Source organism: Agaricus bisporus (assembly GCF_000300575.1).
Source record: "Agaricus bisporus var. bisporus H97 unplaced genomic scaffold AGABI2scaffold_5, whole genome shotgun sequence".
Taxonomy (NCBI): domain Eukaryota; kingdom Fungi; phylum Basidiomycota; class Agaricomycetes; order Agaricales; family Agaricaceae; genus Agaricus; species Agaricus bisporus.
Window position 1 is genome coordinate 1,888,691 of NW_006267368.1, and position 16,727 is coordinate 1,905,417.

General features: G+C 46.3%; 8 protein-coding genes across 8 annotated transcripts; 7 read left to right on the plus strand and 1 right to left on the minus strand.

The window, feature by feature from the left end:
- The first annotated feature begins 46 nt into the window (after nucleotides 1-46).
- Nucleotides 47-1,604, plus strand: AGABI2DRAFT_192853 (hypothetical protein). The gene is made up of 6 exons (XM_006461265.1): nucleotides 47-358; nucleotides 419-647; nucleotides 704-843; nucleotides 896-970; nucleotides 1,027-1,135; nucleotides 1,188-1,604. The coding sequence occupies exons 1-6, from the start codon at nucleotides 260-262 to the stop codon at nucleotides 1,511-1,513; spliced, it is 978 nt and encodes a 325-aa protein (XP_006461328.1). The 5' UTR covers nucleotides 47-259; the 3' UTR covers nucleotides 1,514-1,604.
- Nucleotides 1,605-3,010: 1,406 nt separating this feature from the next.
- Nucleotides 3,011-4,276, plus strand: AGABI2DRAFT_151116 (hypothetical protein; the record flags this gene model as incomplete). Its single annotated transcript, XM_006461266.1, has 6 exons — nucleotides 3,011-3,109; nucleotides 3,171-3,399; nucleotides 3,468-3,607; nucleotides 3,659-3,733; nucleotides 3,791-3,899; nucleotides 3,951-4,276. The coding sequence occupies 6 exons, from the start codon at nucleotides 3,011-3,013 to the stop codon at nucleotides 4,274-4,276; spliced, it is 978 nt and encodes a 325-aa protein (XP_006461329.1).
- A 178-nt stretch (nucleotides 4,277-4,454) lies between these two features.
- On the plus strand, nucleotides 4,455-4,752 carry AGABI2DRAFT_222066 (hypothetical protein). Its single transcript, XM_006461267.1, has one exon. The coding sequence runs from the start codon at nucleotides 4,471-4,473 to the stop codon at nucleotides 4,723-4,725; it is 255 nt and encodes an 84-aa protein (XP_006461330.1). The 5' UTR covers nucleotides 4,455-4,470; the 3' UTR covers nucleotides 4,726-4,752.
- A 7-nt stretch (nucleotides 4,753-4,759) lies between these two features.
- On the minus strand, nucleotides 4,760-5,752 carry AGABI2DRAFT_136372 (hypothetical protein). The gene is made up of 4 exons (XM_006461268.1): nucleotides 5,557-5,752; nucleotides 5,366-5,498; nucleotides 5,182-5,309; nucleotides 4,760-5,121 (listed from the first exon to the last, which is right to left on the minus strand). The coding sequence occupies exons 1-4, from the start codon at nucleotides 5,737-5,739 to the stop codon at nucleotides 4,792-4,794; spliced, it is 774 nt and encodes a 257-aa protein (XP_006461331.1). The 5' UTR covers nucleotides 5,740-5,752; the 3' UTR covers nucleotides 4,760-4,791.
- A 708-nt stretch (nucleotides 5,753-6,460) lies between these two features.
- On the plus strand, nucleotides 6,461-10,925 carry AGABI2DRAFT_222072 (hypothetical protein; the record flags this gene model as incomplete). The annotated part of the gene is made up of 18 exons (XM_006461269.1): nucleotides 6,461-6,521; nucleotides 6,580-7,137; nucleotides 7,186-7,216; nucleotides 7,269-7,378; nucleotides 7,430-7,522; nucleotides 7,575-8,070; nucleotides 8,108-8,596; nucleotides 8,654-8,812; nucleotides 8,870-9,036; nucleotides 9,105-9,238; nucleotides 9,294-9,417; nucleotides 9,485-9,579; nucleotides 9,642-9,705; nucleotides 9,758-9,895; nucleotides 9,950-10,074; nucleotides 10,137-10,299; nucleotides 10,362-10,613; nucleotides 10,668-10,925. 18 exons carry the CDS (start codon nucleotides 6,461-6,463, stop codon nucleotides 10,895-10,897), a joined length of 3,489 nt encoding a protein of 1,162 aa, XP_006461332.1. The 3' UTR covers nucleotides 10,898-10,925.
- Nucleotides 10,926-10,930: 5 nt separating this feature from the next.
- On the plus strand, nucleotides 10,931-12,988 carry AGABI2DRAFT_192858 (hypothetical protein). The gene is made up of 5 exons (XM_006461270.1): nucleotides 10,931-11,203; nucleotides 11,332-11,406; nucleotides 11,466-11,988; nucleotides 12,042-12,573; nucleotides 12,627-12,988. Exons 1-5 carry the CDS (start codon nucleotides 10,992-10,994, stop codon nucleotides 12,803-12,805), a joined length of 1,521 nt encoding a protein of 506 aa, XP_006461333.1. The 5' UTR covers nucleotides 10,931-10,991; the 3' UTR covers nucleotides 12,806-12,988.
- Nucleotides 12,989-13,185: 197 nt separating this feature from the next.
- On the plus strand, nucleotides 13,186-14,936 carry AGABI2DRAFT_118233 (hypothetical protein; the record flags this gene model as incomplete). The annotated part of the gene is made up of 4 exons (XM_006461271.1): nucleotides 13,186-14,311; nucleotides 14,409-14,550; nucleotides 14,605-14,740; nucleotides 14,790-14,936. The coding sequence occupies 4 exons, from the start codon at nucleotides 13,186-13,188 to the stop codon at nucleotides 14,934-14,936; spliced, it is 1,551 nt and encodes a 516-aa protein (XP_006461334.1).
- Nucleotides 14,937-15,420: 484 nt separating this feature from the next.
- On the plus strand, nucleotides 15,421-16,631 carry AGABI2DRAFT_192859 (hypothetical protein). Its single transcript, XM_006461272.1, has 6 exons — nucleotides 15,421-15,598; nucleotides 15,659-15,979; nucleotides 16,032-16,297; nucleotides 16,358-16,442; nucleotides 16,493-16,517; nucleotides 16,570-16,631. Exons 1-6 carry the CDS (start codon nucleotides 15,486-15,488, stop codon nucleotides 16,570-16,572), a joined length of 813 nt encoding a protein of 270 aa, XP_006461335.1. The 5' UTR covers nucleotides 15,421-15,485; the 3' UTR covers nucleotides 16,573-16,631.
- The last annotated feature ends 96 nt before the right edge of the window (nucleotides 16,632-16,727 follow it).

Here is a 16,727-nt window from a genome sequence, read left to right on the forward strand (position 1 = left end):
TCACCGCCCCTGACGCTCCCATGGAGGTGAACAACAATCAGCCGGGTCGGTTTGTGATCGCGTATATCTCTTTTCTTTCGTATTTTCTCAAGGAAAACCGAAATACCCATCCTTGGTAATGACGACACATGCACATGGACCTTACCGTCAACCGGTTACCGGACCGCTATCCGGACCGCTCCATTCGAGTGTTGCGACAAGATAAAATTCCACACTGATTGGACTAATCTTCCCGTCTTTCTTTCCATCCAGTATCATAATGTCGTTTGGTAAAACTATCACTCTCTCCAATGGCGCCAAGATGCCCAGGATCGGTCTTGGTACTTGGCAATCCAAGCCCCACGAAGTCGAGAACGCCGTGCGTCATTTTAGACATGCATATATCCTGATATGAGATTAACGATTGCATATATTTTAGGTTGAGATTGCTGTTCGAAATGGCTACCGCCACCTCGATCTTGCTATGATTTATCAAAATCAAGATGAGGTTGGTCGTGCCCTCAAGAAAGTCATCCCTTCGGTCGTGAAGCGCGAGGAGCTCTTCATAACTTCGAAACTCTGGAATAACGCTCATCAGCCCGATCAAGTTGAAAACCAGCTCGATGAGACTTTGAAGCAACTTGGTCTTGACTACCTTGATCTCTATCGTGAATATCGGGTCTCGCCACCTCGGAAAATCAGTTCAACTAATTTCCCTACCTAGTCATTCACTGGCCTGTGGCTTTCCCACCTGGAAATGGTTTCTTCCCGCCTCATAGCTCCCTCAAAGACGAAGTCGAGCTTGACACTGAAACATCTCTTGTCGACACCTGGAAGGCCATGCTTGCCCTCCCCAAGTCAAAGGCAAGTAACCTGAAGTGCATATATGATTGGAAAAAATTTAGTTTTTCGTTAGGTCCGCGCTGTCGGTGTTTCCAACTTCACTGTTGAGCACCTCAAAGGCATTTTTGACGCGACTGGCGTTCACCCTGTTGGTCCTGAGATTTAATAATGTGGATTGCTTTACTGAAACACGCTCTCTCAAAGGTCGCCAATCAAATCGAGGCTCATCCTCTCCTTCAACAGCCAGAGCTCGTGAAATACTGTCAAGAACACAATATCCACATCACTGCTTATAGCCCTCTTGGCAACAATTGTGAGTATAAGTCTTGGAGTCTACGATCTTATCTCACCTTTTTGTAAATTAGCGGAAGGAAAGCCTATGCATACCGAGAACCCCGTCGTTGTTGAGATCGCCAAGAGGCTCAATGCAACCCCTGCCCAAGTTCTTATCGCATGGGGTGCTCGCCGTGGTCAATCCGTCATTCCCAAGAGCGTTCACGAAGATCGTATCATCTCCAACTTCAAAGAAGTCGAAATCACTGATGATGACTTTGCGCGGATGAATAAAATTGGAGAGGGTGATCTGTGGCACAGATACAACATTCCTTTCTTTTACAACCCTTGCTGGTCTATCAGCACTTTCAGCGAGGACAGGGAAAAGGGTGCCAGGGTGCCAGTCAAGATCAATTGATCGTCGCGGTTTGGTAGTTGAACTTTGAATTATCGTTTATGTGTAATTATGGGTGCAAAGCATTGATACGTTTGAGAATAAGTTGATTATGAGTAGAGCAAGCTTGAAGTATGTGGCGCAAAGTATCCCCTTTGAAAGTAAGCAGCGGGATTTAAGGGTCGGCAGCTAGGCGAAGCGCTTATTTACTCACGCGGCGTCGCGCCGTATCGGTGATGGCAGATCAAATATCAAATGATCCGAATCTCATATTCGAAACAGGCGCTGTCGCCACCGCCTCTCACTCTGACATGTACTGCTTTCCATTGACATTTTCAATATCAGATGCCCGCCAGGACTCTTCTAAATCGCGTCATACCCGAGATTGACAATCGTTGTTGAAATGGAACTTTGAACGCGCTCAGAGTATGACTCCGATTATAAACAAGTATATTGCAATGTGCTAACTTGTATGCGCGTTCCAGGGGCACAGCTAGTGGCACAACTCCACACACATATGCTTTGGACCTTTGTTAGGCTGCTTGTAAATGACGCGAGATTAAAATGACCGCTCAAAAAAGCTCCTGGTGGCTAAATCACCGCCGACGCGCTGTTTTCTTCAAGATGCTCTTGCCAGCTCGGGGATCAAGAGTAAATTCACATGGGAAAACCGAGAACACTTTCTTTAATGGAGTGATTTGCCGGGTAACATCGATTCGTCACCCAGGGTTTGCGCCACCGCTCCGGAAAGTTGGGAATTTTTTTTAAACGAGGTAGAATCTACACCGGGTTTGCTGTCAAATCATTGCGCTGAGCAAAAAAAAGAAAAGGGAAAGTAGTAAGTTTACCATTTTGGGTTTAGGTGTCGCGCAGTATACCTTTAGTGGGGCCACGGTAAAGGGCTAAGTTTTGTATCCATAACCCTGGGGTACAGCAGGTACACCGATTCAGTGGTATAATTCCATATATTTTGTACCGTGGCCCTAAGGGTATGTTATACCCTGAACGGAGATTACTCGCCACTCACAGATATAGCCTATATAGCCGTTGCCACTGATGATAGCCAGATCAAAAGCCGAATACAAGCGAAGAAGTATCAAGTGTTGGCTTAAATTGAGAATTGCTCTGATCTTTTCATCAATCAGTCAAGAGACAGATACTCCGCGGGCACACGGGAGCAGGTGAAATGTTTAATATCTCTGGTATATTGTCAGGCTGAAGGAAAAGATGTGTGTTCACTTGGCGAGCTCGGGCGTAGGCTCCGCCACGGCTTCTCATTTGCGAGGCGCGATAACTCGACGACGCGACGACGCGATGATTACTTCGTTGGCTATTTCGGAAAGATCCGTGCTTAGCGTCGATTGAGCTGAGCAGTCTTTCAATGACAGCTCGAAAGATGGAGGACTTCTTCTTTTGTACCTATCTACCTGGGGACTACTTCTCACCGGAATTTAGACCACTAGATATAAGGCCGCATCGGTTCTCTTAAATTCCCAACCCCCCCTCTCGCTAAGTATCATAATGTCGTTCGGTAAAAGTATCACACTCTCTACTGGGGCTAAAATCCCCAGAGTTGGTCTCGGAACATGGCAGTCCGAGCCAAACGAAGTTGAGAAGGCGGTGCGTCATCTAATGAAGCGCGTTTATAGCATCAGGTTAACAACTCATCGACATTTTTCAGGTTGAGATTGCTGTTCGAAATGGCTACCGCCATCTCGATCTTGCGTACCTTTATGAAAATCAAGATGAGGTTGGTCGTGCCCTCAAGAAAGTTATCCCGTCGGTTGTGAAGCGCGAAGAGCTTTTTATCACTTCGAAGCTATGGAATAACGCTCATCAACCCGATCAAGTTGAAAAGCAACTCGATGAGACCTTAAATCAACTTGGTGTCGATTATCTTGATCTCTATCGTGAGTGTCCTCTCGCGTTTCAATGACAACCTCGTCGCACCGGACATTGAACTTATTCTCTTACGTAGTTATTCACTTTCCTGTGTCTTTTGTACCTGGAGAACAGCTCTACCCGCCTCATAGCTCCATCGAAGGTGAGGTAGAGATTGACACCGAGACATCCCTTACCGACACCTGGAAGGCCATGATTGCCCTCCCCAAGTCAAAGGCAAGTAAGCCAAAGTGTCATATATGATTGGAAAACATGAATTCTTGTTAGGTCCGCGCTGTCGGTGTTTCCAACTTCACCGTTGAGTACATCAAGGGCATCGTTGAAGAGACAGGTGTATACCCCGTGAGTCTTGACATTACTATCTTCATGGATGGATTTACTAACACGCATGCCTCGAAGGTCGTCAATCAATTCGAAGCTCATCCTCTCCTTCAACAACCAGAACTTATGAAATACTGTCAAGAACACAACATCCACATCACTGCTTACAGCCCTCTTGGAAACAACAGTAATTCTATGCCATATTTCATAGTCTCAAAATCTCATCCGAATTTCTTAGTGGAAGGCAGGGCTAAGCTTACTGAAAACCCTGTCGTTGTCGATATCGCGAAGAGAATCGGGGCTGATGTGGCTCAAGTCCTCATCGCTTGGGCTACTCGTCGTGGCGTATCTGTCATTCCCAAGAGCGTTCATGAAAACCGTATCGTCTCCAACTTTAAAGAAGTTGAAATAACCGATGATGACTTTGCTCGTATTTCCAAAATCGGGGAAGGTGACGCGCGGTACAGATATATTGTTCCTATTTTCTTCAAACCTTCTTGGTCTGTGAACGTTTTCGGCGAGGAGAGGGAAAAGCATGGCAGACTTACAGTGAAAGTTAAATAATTGTTTATTTTTTTTATTAATAGAATTATCGGATCGCTCAATGATTATGATCGGGAATCAAATGAGTAATGATCCGGCGCACTGTGAATCAGAAATGGACTGGAAATGGATGACAAATATAGACAAATGGTCCGTGCGCGCAAAGTGCCTTTATAAGGGACGATCAAGCATTTGAGCAACTCATACTTACCTTGATGGCACAGGCCCCTTCAAGGATCTGGGTTTGTGGGCCGTGGAGGCCCTCCATAGCACGGCGACCTTGTCCGCAGGGGGACTTCGCGGTTTGTATGGGCTTCGGCTCATGCACCGTCCTAATATTTTCCTGTCCTGCTTCGGCCACTCTGGCTGGGCAGGCTCTTTTTTTTATGCTGGTCCGCCGTCCTAACCCTAACCTTAGGAGCATTCTCATAGCCAATAGCAAAATTCATATACTTTTGTCATTGATTTAATCAACTCATTAAAAAATGCATTATTCAATCTCAGTCTGAATATATTATATTGCTAAAGCAAAGCTGTTATGAGTCTTCGTCGTCAACATCGTCGTTACCGAAGAAATCATCCTCCTCAATTGCCTTTTTCGACTCTTCCTGTATTCGATGAGGTTTTGTCTTGCTTGACATGTTACTACTTTCAAAATCTTTTCGTTTTGATTTAGTGGATGCTTCGTATCGTTCCGGTTCTCCCGATAGTTCACCTTTCTCCATGCATGATCTCACCCAGCTACGAACTTCTTCTCGTCCTTGCGCAGTCTCCGCTGCATCCTTCGCGGACGTTGTCGATGGCTGCTCACCCTTGCGGATCTCGGGTGGGAAGAGGGAGATGTATTTTTTGAGTTTAGGATAATGCTATTCGACATGAAAAGTCAGCTTTCGAGTATGCCTACAGGACAATAAGATGGATCCCACAAGAATATAGTTCAAGTCCACTCGACGTTCGTATAATGTCCGCAAAAGTTTATCTTTCGTCGGGTCGTCTTCGGTAGAAGCTATTTGTTTTTGGATTTGAGAGATTTTTCGTGTCACTTTTTGACGTTCTAAGTAGGCTTTTATTAGCTTTGAGTAATACTGCGAGAACATGAACGTCACATACCAAAGAACTTGATTTTATGATATCGTGTTGCCATCGTCCGTTCCTTATTTGCAACCTCGGCTTGTGCTAATTCTCCTTCGAGTGCCTTCAGCCGCCGTTCCGTCTCCACTCGAACATCGGCTGCGAGTTTGTCCTACAAATGGCACAATGTTCATACGATAAAAACGTAACGCAGTAAATGGAAAATATACCTTTGCAAGTAGCCTTCGTGTCTGTCGTAGTGATGATTTAATTTTGGAGACGCCTGGTGCAGCCGACTCTGTATCGAGCTCCTTCCTTAAATTTCGTTGCTGTCGAGGCGCCTTTTTGTGCTTAAACTTTCCTGCAGAGTTTGATGTTTGTGGTCTGGAATCATGGGTTCGTATGGGTGCCATGACGGTGGATGAGATGAAGCAGAAATAGCCGGTGTTTACAACGAGTCGGATTGCCAAACATTCACGATCAAGAGATTGCTTTCAAAAAATAGTTCTTGGAGCGGGTCAATCTTCCCTTGGAAAATGAGAAACTTGGCTCTGATTTCCAGCAGTACAATTTCTTTCGAGAATCTTGATGTCTCTGCAACTACGATCGATCTCGACGAAAATATTGTTTATGCGGCATCCGAGAAGCAAAGTTTCGATGGAGAGGTTGATGTCGAGTTGTGGAAAGTCGGGAAGATTGGAACTGCTGGATTAGAAGGGGTAAGTCTTTCTCTACACCGCGTTAACTTTTCATCTTTGACTTCCTTCGCTAGAATCCTGAACTTGTGACATTGTTTTCAACAACTGCCTCTTCAAATGACGTAAAATCCAGACAAGTCGTATCTCTCAAGTTGATCGCTGAAACAAAGAGAATTGTGGTCATAACGCGTGGGGGTGATATCACTGCAATTCCGCTAGAGGTTGACGAACCTGTGGTGTGTTTCTTCCGGTATCCAGTTGTGTTCAGTGCTGATAAAACTTAGCCGGATGTCGAAGGGAGTGTCGAGCCAGGAATTCTTGCAGCGACTTGGGCACCAGATGAACTGTTGTTAGCGCTAGTGACAGGTATGCAGGATATTCAAATCTGGCATATATTTCAACCTCATTATTTGTAGGGGAGGGAAAGCTCATACTTATGACCTCATCTTTCGAGGTTCTCTCGGAGGCGCCCATACACACAACCGAATTTGGCGAGGGTAGAAAACCGTCCCTGTTGTCCTCACGTTTCCTTTTCATTCTCACCACCTTTTCCAGATGCCCCCATAAATGTTGGCTGGGGTTCAAAACAAACACAGTTTCATGGTTCGCTTGGGAAAACCGCCGCTCAGACACCCGCTGTAACGAAGGTGGGCACAAGTCCAGATGATGATGGTCTTCCTCGAATAAGCTGGCGCGGCGACGGAGCGTATTTTGTTGTTTCATCATTGTCTCTTCCTTCTCCGGAAGGTTTCGTAAAACGGATTGTTCGAGTATACGATCGACAGGCTGCGTTACAGTCTACATCAGAAAATGTACCGGGACTGGAACACACGCTCGCTTGGCGACCTTCTGGGAATCTGATAGTTGCAACTCAAAGGTTCGGTTTTGAGGGTGGCGGTCCTGGTAAAACGGAGAGACATGACGTGGTTTTTTTTGAGAGGAATGGATTGAGGCATGGAGAATTCGGGTTAAGTATGATGGATATAGGTGGTACTTTCAAAGGTTTGGAAAGTGCCGACGAGAGAAAATGGGGGTATAAAGTGAAGGAGGCTGCTTGGAGTTGTGATTCAAATATTCTTTCACTGTGGATAGAGCATGATACAGGGGATGTCGGTATGTTTTTTTCAACGTTCCTCTCTCGTCAAATTCAATTTGATATAGTGCAACTCTGGACTGTGGGCAATTATCATTGGTAAGTTTCGTAGCTTTTCATCTGTTTGACTTAGATTTTCAATTTTCTGCAGGTACCTGAAGCAAGAGATCGCTGTACAAATGTCCCGCGCAAAAGAATCAAGATTCACGTCCGTCAGCTGGCATCCTGAGATCCCATCGTCTCTCATCCTCACCACATCCAGTACATTTCTCTTCAAATCGACAAATTTTTTGGAAATTAATTGATTTATAGCACAGGTTATCCATAGATCATACGTATGGGATACCTTTTCTTCACCTGCGCCACTCCCATTTGATTCTGGTAGCGTCGCTGTTTTCGATGGTTGTAAGTCTTTGTCGCACCATACAATGCGCTCCATACTGAGTAGCACTTGTAGCTTCCGTTCTGCTAACGCCATTCCGAACGCAAAATGTTCCTCCTCCAATGTCCTCTTTCAAACTTTCAATCTCTCCCAACCTACATCAAACCGTCAGTTATTCACCAAAGACGCCCATTCATGCAAGCTACTCTCGTCAAAATGATGCACTTGCTATCCTCTGGCAAACAGGTTATTTGGAAGTATGGGAAATGCATACACGTCTAGGTCCAGGCCGTTGCAAGGTCTTTGATCAAGTAAAAGTTTGGTCAGGATTCGTGGCGGATGACGATACTTCTTTATACTGGAGGCAAGTCGCGTTGAGATATGTTACTGAGGCTTCATGGAGTATCACAGTCCTTGGATCAAATTTGAAAACGGATGTGATTGTGAGAATCAAAAGTGAAGGACCATCCGCGTTGAAGCAGAGATTTGAGCTGATGCAGAGGAATGTGAGGATCTTGGATGACACGGGGGAGTACTTCCAGAGTGCTGATGGAGCGATTTATCAGTGTAAGTCTTTCTTTATTTCTTTGTTGAAGTTTCCGCTAGAGCACTATCCCAGTTGCACCCGAATCAGAAAGCTCACTCGAAAAACTTTCCCATTTTCCTGAATTCAGCGTGCTTTCACGGGCCATCGATGTGGTTCACGACGATCAAGTTGACAAAGTCTTCATCGGTCTCACCAAATCAGGAAGATTGTACGCTACTCGCGCAACATATGAACCCATTACCGTTGTGTCGAATGCTACTTCATTTACAGCAGCGTCCGGATTCTTGATTTACACTACCACAACGCACGAAGCGATATTCGCACCTCTAGCATCCTTGAATCGACTTGTATATGAGAGTTTGGATAATGCTTTGGAGGCAGTGAAAGAAGCAGCGAAGGATTGGCCGACGAGGAAAGTTGAAAGGGGTTCTCGGATCGTAACTGTTGTGCCAAGCACAATGAGTCTAGTGCTGCAAATGCCTAGGGGTAATTTGGAAACGATCAATCCCAGACCGCTTGTTATGGAAGTCGTGAAACGAGATTTGGATGAGTAAGTTTTTGACTCTGTATATTTATTTGACGAAAGGAGCTGATGTCGACTGGTTAGGGGTGAATACAGAAAAGCTTTCTTTGCATGTAGGAAACATAGAATTGACTTGAGCGTCATTGTCGAACATGATCGGGCTCGATTTTTGAGCAACGTGCGGAGTTTCGTGGAGCAAGTGTACGAGGTTGATCATCTCAACTTGTTTTTGACCAATATCAGGTAAGACCTCCCCCCGTATGCATCAATGCAGTACACTGACATTTGTCAATGTGATAGTCAAAGTATGCACTCACCCGAAACGACCGCTGAGGTATGCGACGCTGTACGTCAGGAACTTGAATGTATCGACATGATCAAATATGTCAATGCCATCCTCACAGCATTTGTTGTGAAATCACCACCGGATCACGAGGCTGGGTTATCCCTCCTCTTACAGCTCCGAGGTCCGCATTTAATTAACGCGCGGGCTGTGTGTCTGACACTGCAGTTTTTTCCCTTCTTGATGTTACAGATTCTGATCCGACTGTGGTCGAGGATGCGGTTAAATATATCATCTTCCTCGTGGACGCCAATCAATTATTTGATACCGCATTGGGGATGTATGATTTTAGTTTGGTGTTGATGATCGCACAGCATGCACAGAAGGTAAGCGCGGCTCGCGGAGTTTGCATTTGATGATGGGTCTTAATCTTATTGGTAGGATCCTAGGGAATACCTACCGTTCCTTCGGGAACTGAGAGCGCTCGAGAAGTTTTATCAAAGATTCAGGATCGATGATCATTTGCGGAGGTATCAAAGGGCTCTCAAGAATTTGAGCATGGCAGGTGGAGCGGAGGTTTTTGTTCCTGACATTTCATTAACTTTCTGACGTTGGGCGCTTTCTGTCATTAGATACCGGACGTTTTGACGAAGCGGTCGATTATATTGAGAAGCACCAACTTCACGAAGTAGCGATAGGGATTTGGAAGGGAACTGATCAATACAAGGTGAAACGCAACGCGCTCTACTACCGACTTCTTCAGCTAACGTAAATTTGTTTGATTGACAGAGGATTTTAGAGATCTATGGCGACTGGTTGTACGACAGGAGAGAGTTTAAACAGGCTGCTTCAGGTATATGATCTTTGAGTTTGTGGTGACTATTGCTGATTTTGATGGACTATAGTGTTTATTGAAGCTCGGAAACAACAGAAAGCGATGGTCGCATATGAAAAGGCATTGCAATGGCAAGAGTTATTTATGCTTGCCGTAGAAACAGGGATGTCTGAGGAGCATTTAGAAGAAACCGCATATCGGATTTCTGGTGAGAGAACATTGTTTGAACGGACCGAAAATCAATTGAAGTGATTTCCTGTAGAGGACCTCGTTTCCAAAAGAAGACATCCTGAAGCAGCAACGGTGTTGTTAGATTACGCGAGAGATGTTAGGGAAGCTGTTATTGCGCTCGTAAGCGGGAATGGGTTTTCCGAAGCCCGGAGAGTTGTGGGTGCCCCTCTTTGATTATTCCGGAATCAAAAAAAATTGTGATTGACATGCAATGACAGATTGCTTTGTCCGGAAAAGGAGAGTTGCTAGAAGAGGTTGTGTACCCCGCGGCGTTCGAAAGCAAAGGACAATTCACGGAAGATGTCATGGAGATGCGGGAGCAATTACGAAAACAAGTGCCAAGACTGCGGGAACTACGCGTGAAGAAAGTGGAAGAGCCTGGTATGTGCGCTGAGCTGGCGATACTCATGCCCGGTAATCTAAGCTCAAGTGGTGTTACATAGATGCTTTCTATGGGGTTGAAGAAGCGGGGCTAAGCAACATTGATGTGATGACTGATGTTTCCATGGCCCCAACAACCTTTACGCGTTACACAGTGGCGGCATCGACGGCATCGAGAACATCTAAAAGGAGCTCCCGAAGTAAACGCAAATTGGAGAGGAAGGCCGGGTCGGGGAGGAAAGGGACGGTGGATGAAGAAGACTATTTGATCAAGTCGGTTGCGAAGATGGTTGAGCGGTTCAAGGTGATGCAAGGTACGCGCGCCGTGTGTCGCTTCTTTTGATAGCCACATTGAACACCAAAAGCAGATGAGGTACGCAAGTTATTGCCCCATTTGCTGCAGTTCACAGCGGAGCATCGAGCCGAGGGCCAGGGGCTGCAAGACGACCTGGAGCGATTTGGGCAGGAGCTGGGTGATGCTGTCGAGGAGATCTGGGATGCAGCGGAGGCAGTCGCGGGGCAGAGAAGTGCTGCTGCTGTGCCGAGACCAGAGCTGGGCAGGGGCGGAGGGTGGAAGATGAAACTGTATGTAGTCTAATGTAATTGAATAGATAGGCGTCTATCAGATCCAGCATCAAATATCAGTCAGTCACCCCTCACTACTTTCTCGCAGACTCGCCTCCCCGCCACCCATGCAGCAGGTCCCCGCACAGCAAAGCGTCACCTCCCTCGCTAGGTATGCCCCCGCTAGGGCCAACGGCGTAGACCCCTTCCATGGCTACCAGAACCGCGACTACTGCAACGCGTTCTGGGGCCCCGGCGATACTGGTCCCAACGTCCTCTTGGCGCGAATGAGGGGCGCGGAGAGGACCATGGATGAACTACGAAGCTTCTGGCGCGAGAGGTCAGTATCCAGCCCTGTTTATCTCTCGCTCGCTGTCCGAGGTGTGACCCGCGAGGGCGGGGAAACGTCGGCTTTCCGAGCGAAAAGGTACCATGGGGTTTTCACTATTTTTCTGATGATGATCGTAGGACGAACATCGAGACAGAGTATGCACAGAAACTCGCAAAACTCTCCAAAGTACCCATCGGTGTGGAGGAAGTCGGGTGAGCTCTCCCGATCTGCATTTCATCATTCCGTACAACTTTCTGAAACAAGGGTCTAGCGAACTTCGTTCGTCGTTGAACATGCTCCAGAAGGAGACAGAGGTGCAGGCTGGGAGTCATCTTGAGCTTGCGGACCGCATGCGCAATGTCCTGGAGAAACAGGCCGACGAGTTTCATCAGAAACAAGTACAACATCGTCTTACGCTTCAGGCTAACATTGGGAAGAAACTGAAACATCGTCAAACTCAAGAAACTTTTGCTACTCGAGCTTGGGAAAAGTGTGAAAACGACAGGTCGAGAATTAATTCGTATACCCAACAACTCAATTATACTGCCGCCGGGCCTGATGCTCAGAGATTGGAGTCAAAATTAGCTCGGACGAGGGAAACCGCCAAGGCGAATGAAAAGGATTTTCTGGCTTTCACACAGACTGTAGTGGAGTTATTGGCAGAGTGGCAGACGGAATGGAAGAGTTTCTGTGACTCGTGTCATGATCTGGAAGAGGAGAGAATGGAATTCATGAAGGACAACCTATGGCTGTATGCCAACGAGGTGTCGACCTTGTGCGTGAGTGATGATCAGGTACGTTCGGCTCCTTTTCTCCTCCGCCTGTATCGCGTTAACGGCATTGACAGTCTTGCGAAAGAATACGAGAGTCGCTTGACCAATTCGAGCCAGAACGGGACGCTCTCACTTTTGCAGAGGAATATGCATCTGGAAATGAATTACCTCAACCTCCAAATATGTCTATTGATTCCAGCGATCCATCAATAGCCTCTAAAACTCAATACGCGAATTTTGAACGCAAGAGCAATCGTCCTCCTCGGCCACTCTCCTACCCATATCAAGAAGGTGAAGCTGTTGAGAATTCAATTGATACGAGTCGAGGTCCTACCGCTCAAGCCGATGGTATGCACATATCCGGCCCCGAGTCACTAACACAGTCTCCTCCTCCCCCTCCTCCTCCAATATCTACTTCGAACAGCAACTCTACCGCATTTACGGCACCGACGTCGATAGCCAGGACTCCTAGTTCGGCGTCTCCAACTTCGGGAAGGATCACTCGAACGCCTTCTTTGCGGCCAGGTACACATTTACCAGTGCAGCCTGCTAATGGACACACGACTCAGGAGGAGTCTGCTTTTGGGCGCAAAGTTTTATTTTATGGTACGTCATACATGTTTTGTATTCAATTTTATTTTTGATTAACCGACATCTAGTGCGAGCACTGTATGACTATCAGGCGACGATCGACGAAGAATTCGATTTTCAAGCTGGGGATGTTATTGCCGTAACATCGGCGCCCGAAGACGGATGGTGGAGCGGAGAACTACTGGATGATGCCAGGAAAGTTGAAGGGAAGCACATTTTCCCGAGCAATTTCGTATGCTTGTTTTAAACGGCCGTGGAGTGAGGTCGATTTAGTGGGATGTGGGTTAAGGATCTTATGAGAGAGCTAGGAGTGGCCTAGTCCGGAATATAGCTTGGTTGTATCTACGTTGCCACATCTTTGTTGTTTTTTTTCTTTTCGTATTACCATGGATGCGTTGTGAATCTATTGTTGTAATTTCGCTATGCGTTTGAACAAAAAAAGGGTCGCCCAGAGTGATGATACGGGAACAAGAAGAGAGCCGTCCCTGGAGATTGTCGTTATTTCGGATGCAAATGGTTGGTTTGGCGGAGCGTGGGCAAATAGTCAGAATAGTTGAACACAAAATCTTGTCCAGTCTCTTCCACGACCATTTCACGACCAGTTCCTTCTTGCTTTTTTGTACTTCTATGGCTAAAAAATCTGTGGTACAGACGACGAAAACAAAACCTCTCCCAAGCCTTCCGTCTCGAAAAAAGAGTAACGACAAAACGATGACGGTCACGACCTCGTATGCATCTACACCACCCGGGTACTTTACTTCAGAGCAGGCATCTTTTCTAGGCTCGACGCCTAGCGGTCCTAGACACGAGTCGACGCCTCGACGGAGCCATGAGCGAGGCGTCGGGCGCGGAATCAGTGACGGAGGGGATGGAATGGAGAGACACAACAATGATCCGCCGCCACATTCGCCACATCCCAACATTCTCTCTCTTCCCATGCCCGAAACTGATCCGCTCGACAATCCTCTCGTCGGTCTTCCTTCTGGTTCTGCCGTCAGCGGGCTTTCGCCGGTCGACTTCCAGAGTCGAGGTTCTGACAATCATGACCACCATCGCCACCCTGGGTATTCACAGTCTCATCGAACGCGAAGTTGGGGTCAGAATTATGAAAGACGGAGAGAGCCACTTCAAGTGGGACATTATCAAGTTGTGGGGAATTGGGATTTCGACGCGACTGGGAGACCGGTTTATCGCGAATCAGGGAGGATAGATGAAATCAGAGAGGAGGAGGAGGAGGAGGAGGTTGCTCACGAACAACAATATCCAACGCCAGGTTCGTTGGATCATGAACATAGACTTGCGGTCCTTGGAGATTCGCCACCTTTTGAATTAACACAACCATTGCCTCCTGCTACCTCGCCACCACCTCGACCTGTTCAAGTCGAACAGGCCATGCTTTCACCAGGCACAGTCTTTAGCATTCCGAAAACTGCGTTTAATATCTCTGCGGGTCCGAGTGATATTGGTGTGGGAAGGGGACTTATTGGAAATGAGGAAGGTAGCAGGCGGCATCGTGTTGGTTTGGGCGTGCACATAGATCCCACTATAAACTGGAACACGCTCCAGACAGATGCAAATTTCCTTCCCCCTCCACCACCTGCTTCAATGCCTTCACTCCCTATGCCTACTACGCTTCCTTCGCTCTCAGCAGGAAAACCAGGAGACCCAGATTTAGAAGAGGAAGAAATGGTGCCTCGAGTGTTGAATTGGGTGAAGGCTGCTGTTCGAGATATTCAAGCGCTACGCGATGCGAGTACTTTTTTCCTTCTCTTCTCTGTTTCGGGGACCTGAAGGTGCTTTATAGTGTTTCTTCCGATCGTATACACATTACTTCTTGCGAAAACATATAGATGCGACGTATCGCGTGGAGGTTGCCTTACTAGATGTGCAAGAGGCGATCGCTAGACGGCGAAATATCCCTCAGTCTCATATAGATGTGCGAGAAGGAGATTGGCAATGGAAGCTACAACTGAGGCTGTCTTCTTTCGGAAGGTGCGTTTATTTCTTTTGCGAGGTGATGTTGGACTCAATGCTAAATGAACGCAGAACCGTAGAGCGGTTGACTTCCATGCGCGATTTTGTTGAAGCACGCAGAAAGTTTTCTCAAAAACAACTTGATATGTTGCTTCAAAAACTACTAGCGCATGAGACGAAATATGTCGATATCTCAACCAAGCTTCATGTATGTCAATTTCCTCAATACATGGCTCATGCTTATTCGCACTTTTTAGGCTTCCTATGACCGTCTAAAACTACGCTACCTTCATCAGCAACTCGAGTCAGCTTATAAAACCGAGATACTGCGCCAGAATCGCAAAAGAAAAGCACCAATGCGTCAAAAATCTGAGGCCAAGAGCCAACGCACTGGTCCACGATAACGAGCCTTAGCAAGGACTCTGAAGTTTTATTCTTTCGTCATCCTTCACGCCCCTTAGACTTCCTCAGTCATCGATCTGTTCGCCATTTTCTGGATCTCGCTACGTCCTAATTTGTTATTTATACCTTGCTCCATGATATCCTCCCCAAGATATTTCCCAACCTCATTGCATTTTCGCTGAATATCCCTCTCTTTTTTGCTTTGCTGTTTAAAAAAACATGTTGTACAACTAGGACGATTGTTCTGTACTTTTAACTGCTGATTATTTAATTTACGCTTATGTACGACTCGACTGTGATGACATCTAATGACACGAATTTTTACGAATTTTTTTGAGGAGGGGAGGATATTCGATTTTTTGGGACATCGTGCCTCATGTTTTCCGCGTGTAACGGCGACGACGCGTCGAAAGCGCGTCGCGATTTGACCACGTGATGGTATCTTATTATGTAATGAACTTGATGACGAATTTGGAAGTGTGGTCGTGTTTTGACAGCTCGACCCACAACTCCTCAACACTCCGTTTAACAACAACCACAACAACTTTGAAATGTCGACAGCGCATAGACCGACATGGGATCCAGCGCAGGCTAGGACTGTCGTGGGTGGCTCACGACAATTCTCTGTCCGTGATATGGCCGCCCACACAAAACTTAAATTCCGGTATGTAACCCCGAATTAAAATATTCAACCTTTCATATTTATCAAAACTCTCTAATCTAGTCAAGTTGGACAAACGTCTGCATCGGAAGTCAAGAAACGTGATCTTCGTGCTGAATTGTTTTTGGCGGAAGCGGAGGCGAAGAATAAGAAACGAAAAGCGGAGGGGAAGCCACCGTTACCTATTGAGGGTATTTCTGCTTCTTCTGAAGCGCAGGCGACGGTGGAAGGTGGTGGTGATGAGGAGTCGAATAAGAGAAGAAAGTTGTTACAAGAGGCGTTGGATTTGGATAAAGATGATGATGATGATGACGAGGAAGAGGAGAAAGGGGAGAAAGTCGGTAATAATGGAAATGCGTCTAAGAAGGGCGCAGCAGATGAAAGGTGCGTTACTCATTCCTACCTAATATCACCGACGGACTCAAATTAATCTCAGCAGTGAGGAAGAGGAAGAGGACTCTGATGACGAAGAAGACGAAACCGCTGAATTGTTACGTGAACTCGATAAAATAAAACGAGAACGAGCCGAAGACAAAGCAAGAAAAGAGCAAGAGCAATCAGATCAAGATGCAGCTACAAGAGAAGAACATATAGCTACAGCGAATCCATTATTGAATCTCGCTGCTGCGCTTGGTCAAACGCCTGCTGGATTGAATACTACAGCGCCTGGAACTTTCTCTGTGAAGAAACGTTGGGATGATGGTCAGCTTTGTTTTTCTGAGTCTTTTTTGACGTGGTTGAAGTTAATGCTGCGGATTATAGATCTTGTATTTAAGAATCAGTCGATGAATGACGGTGGAAAACCTCAACACTTTGTCAATGACCTACTTCGAACAGAGTTTCACAAGTATGTTGATAAAATTTCATACCTTATATATTGACTGACGGTGTCTGCAGAAAATTCATGTCGAAATTTATAAAGGTCTGTCCCGCTGTTTATAATCCCTTGACTTTGTCTGAGAAATTTCGTCTAGTAATAATACTATGCTATACCCTATGTACTCATACAACATCATTATCATTACTTGCGCACGCTGAAATATGCGGAGAACACTCAGGCTACTCGCAAATTCTTCTTAAATGGTAACACCGCTCGAAGCCCTTCTTTGCTCCGCCACTCATCCCCATCTCG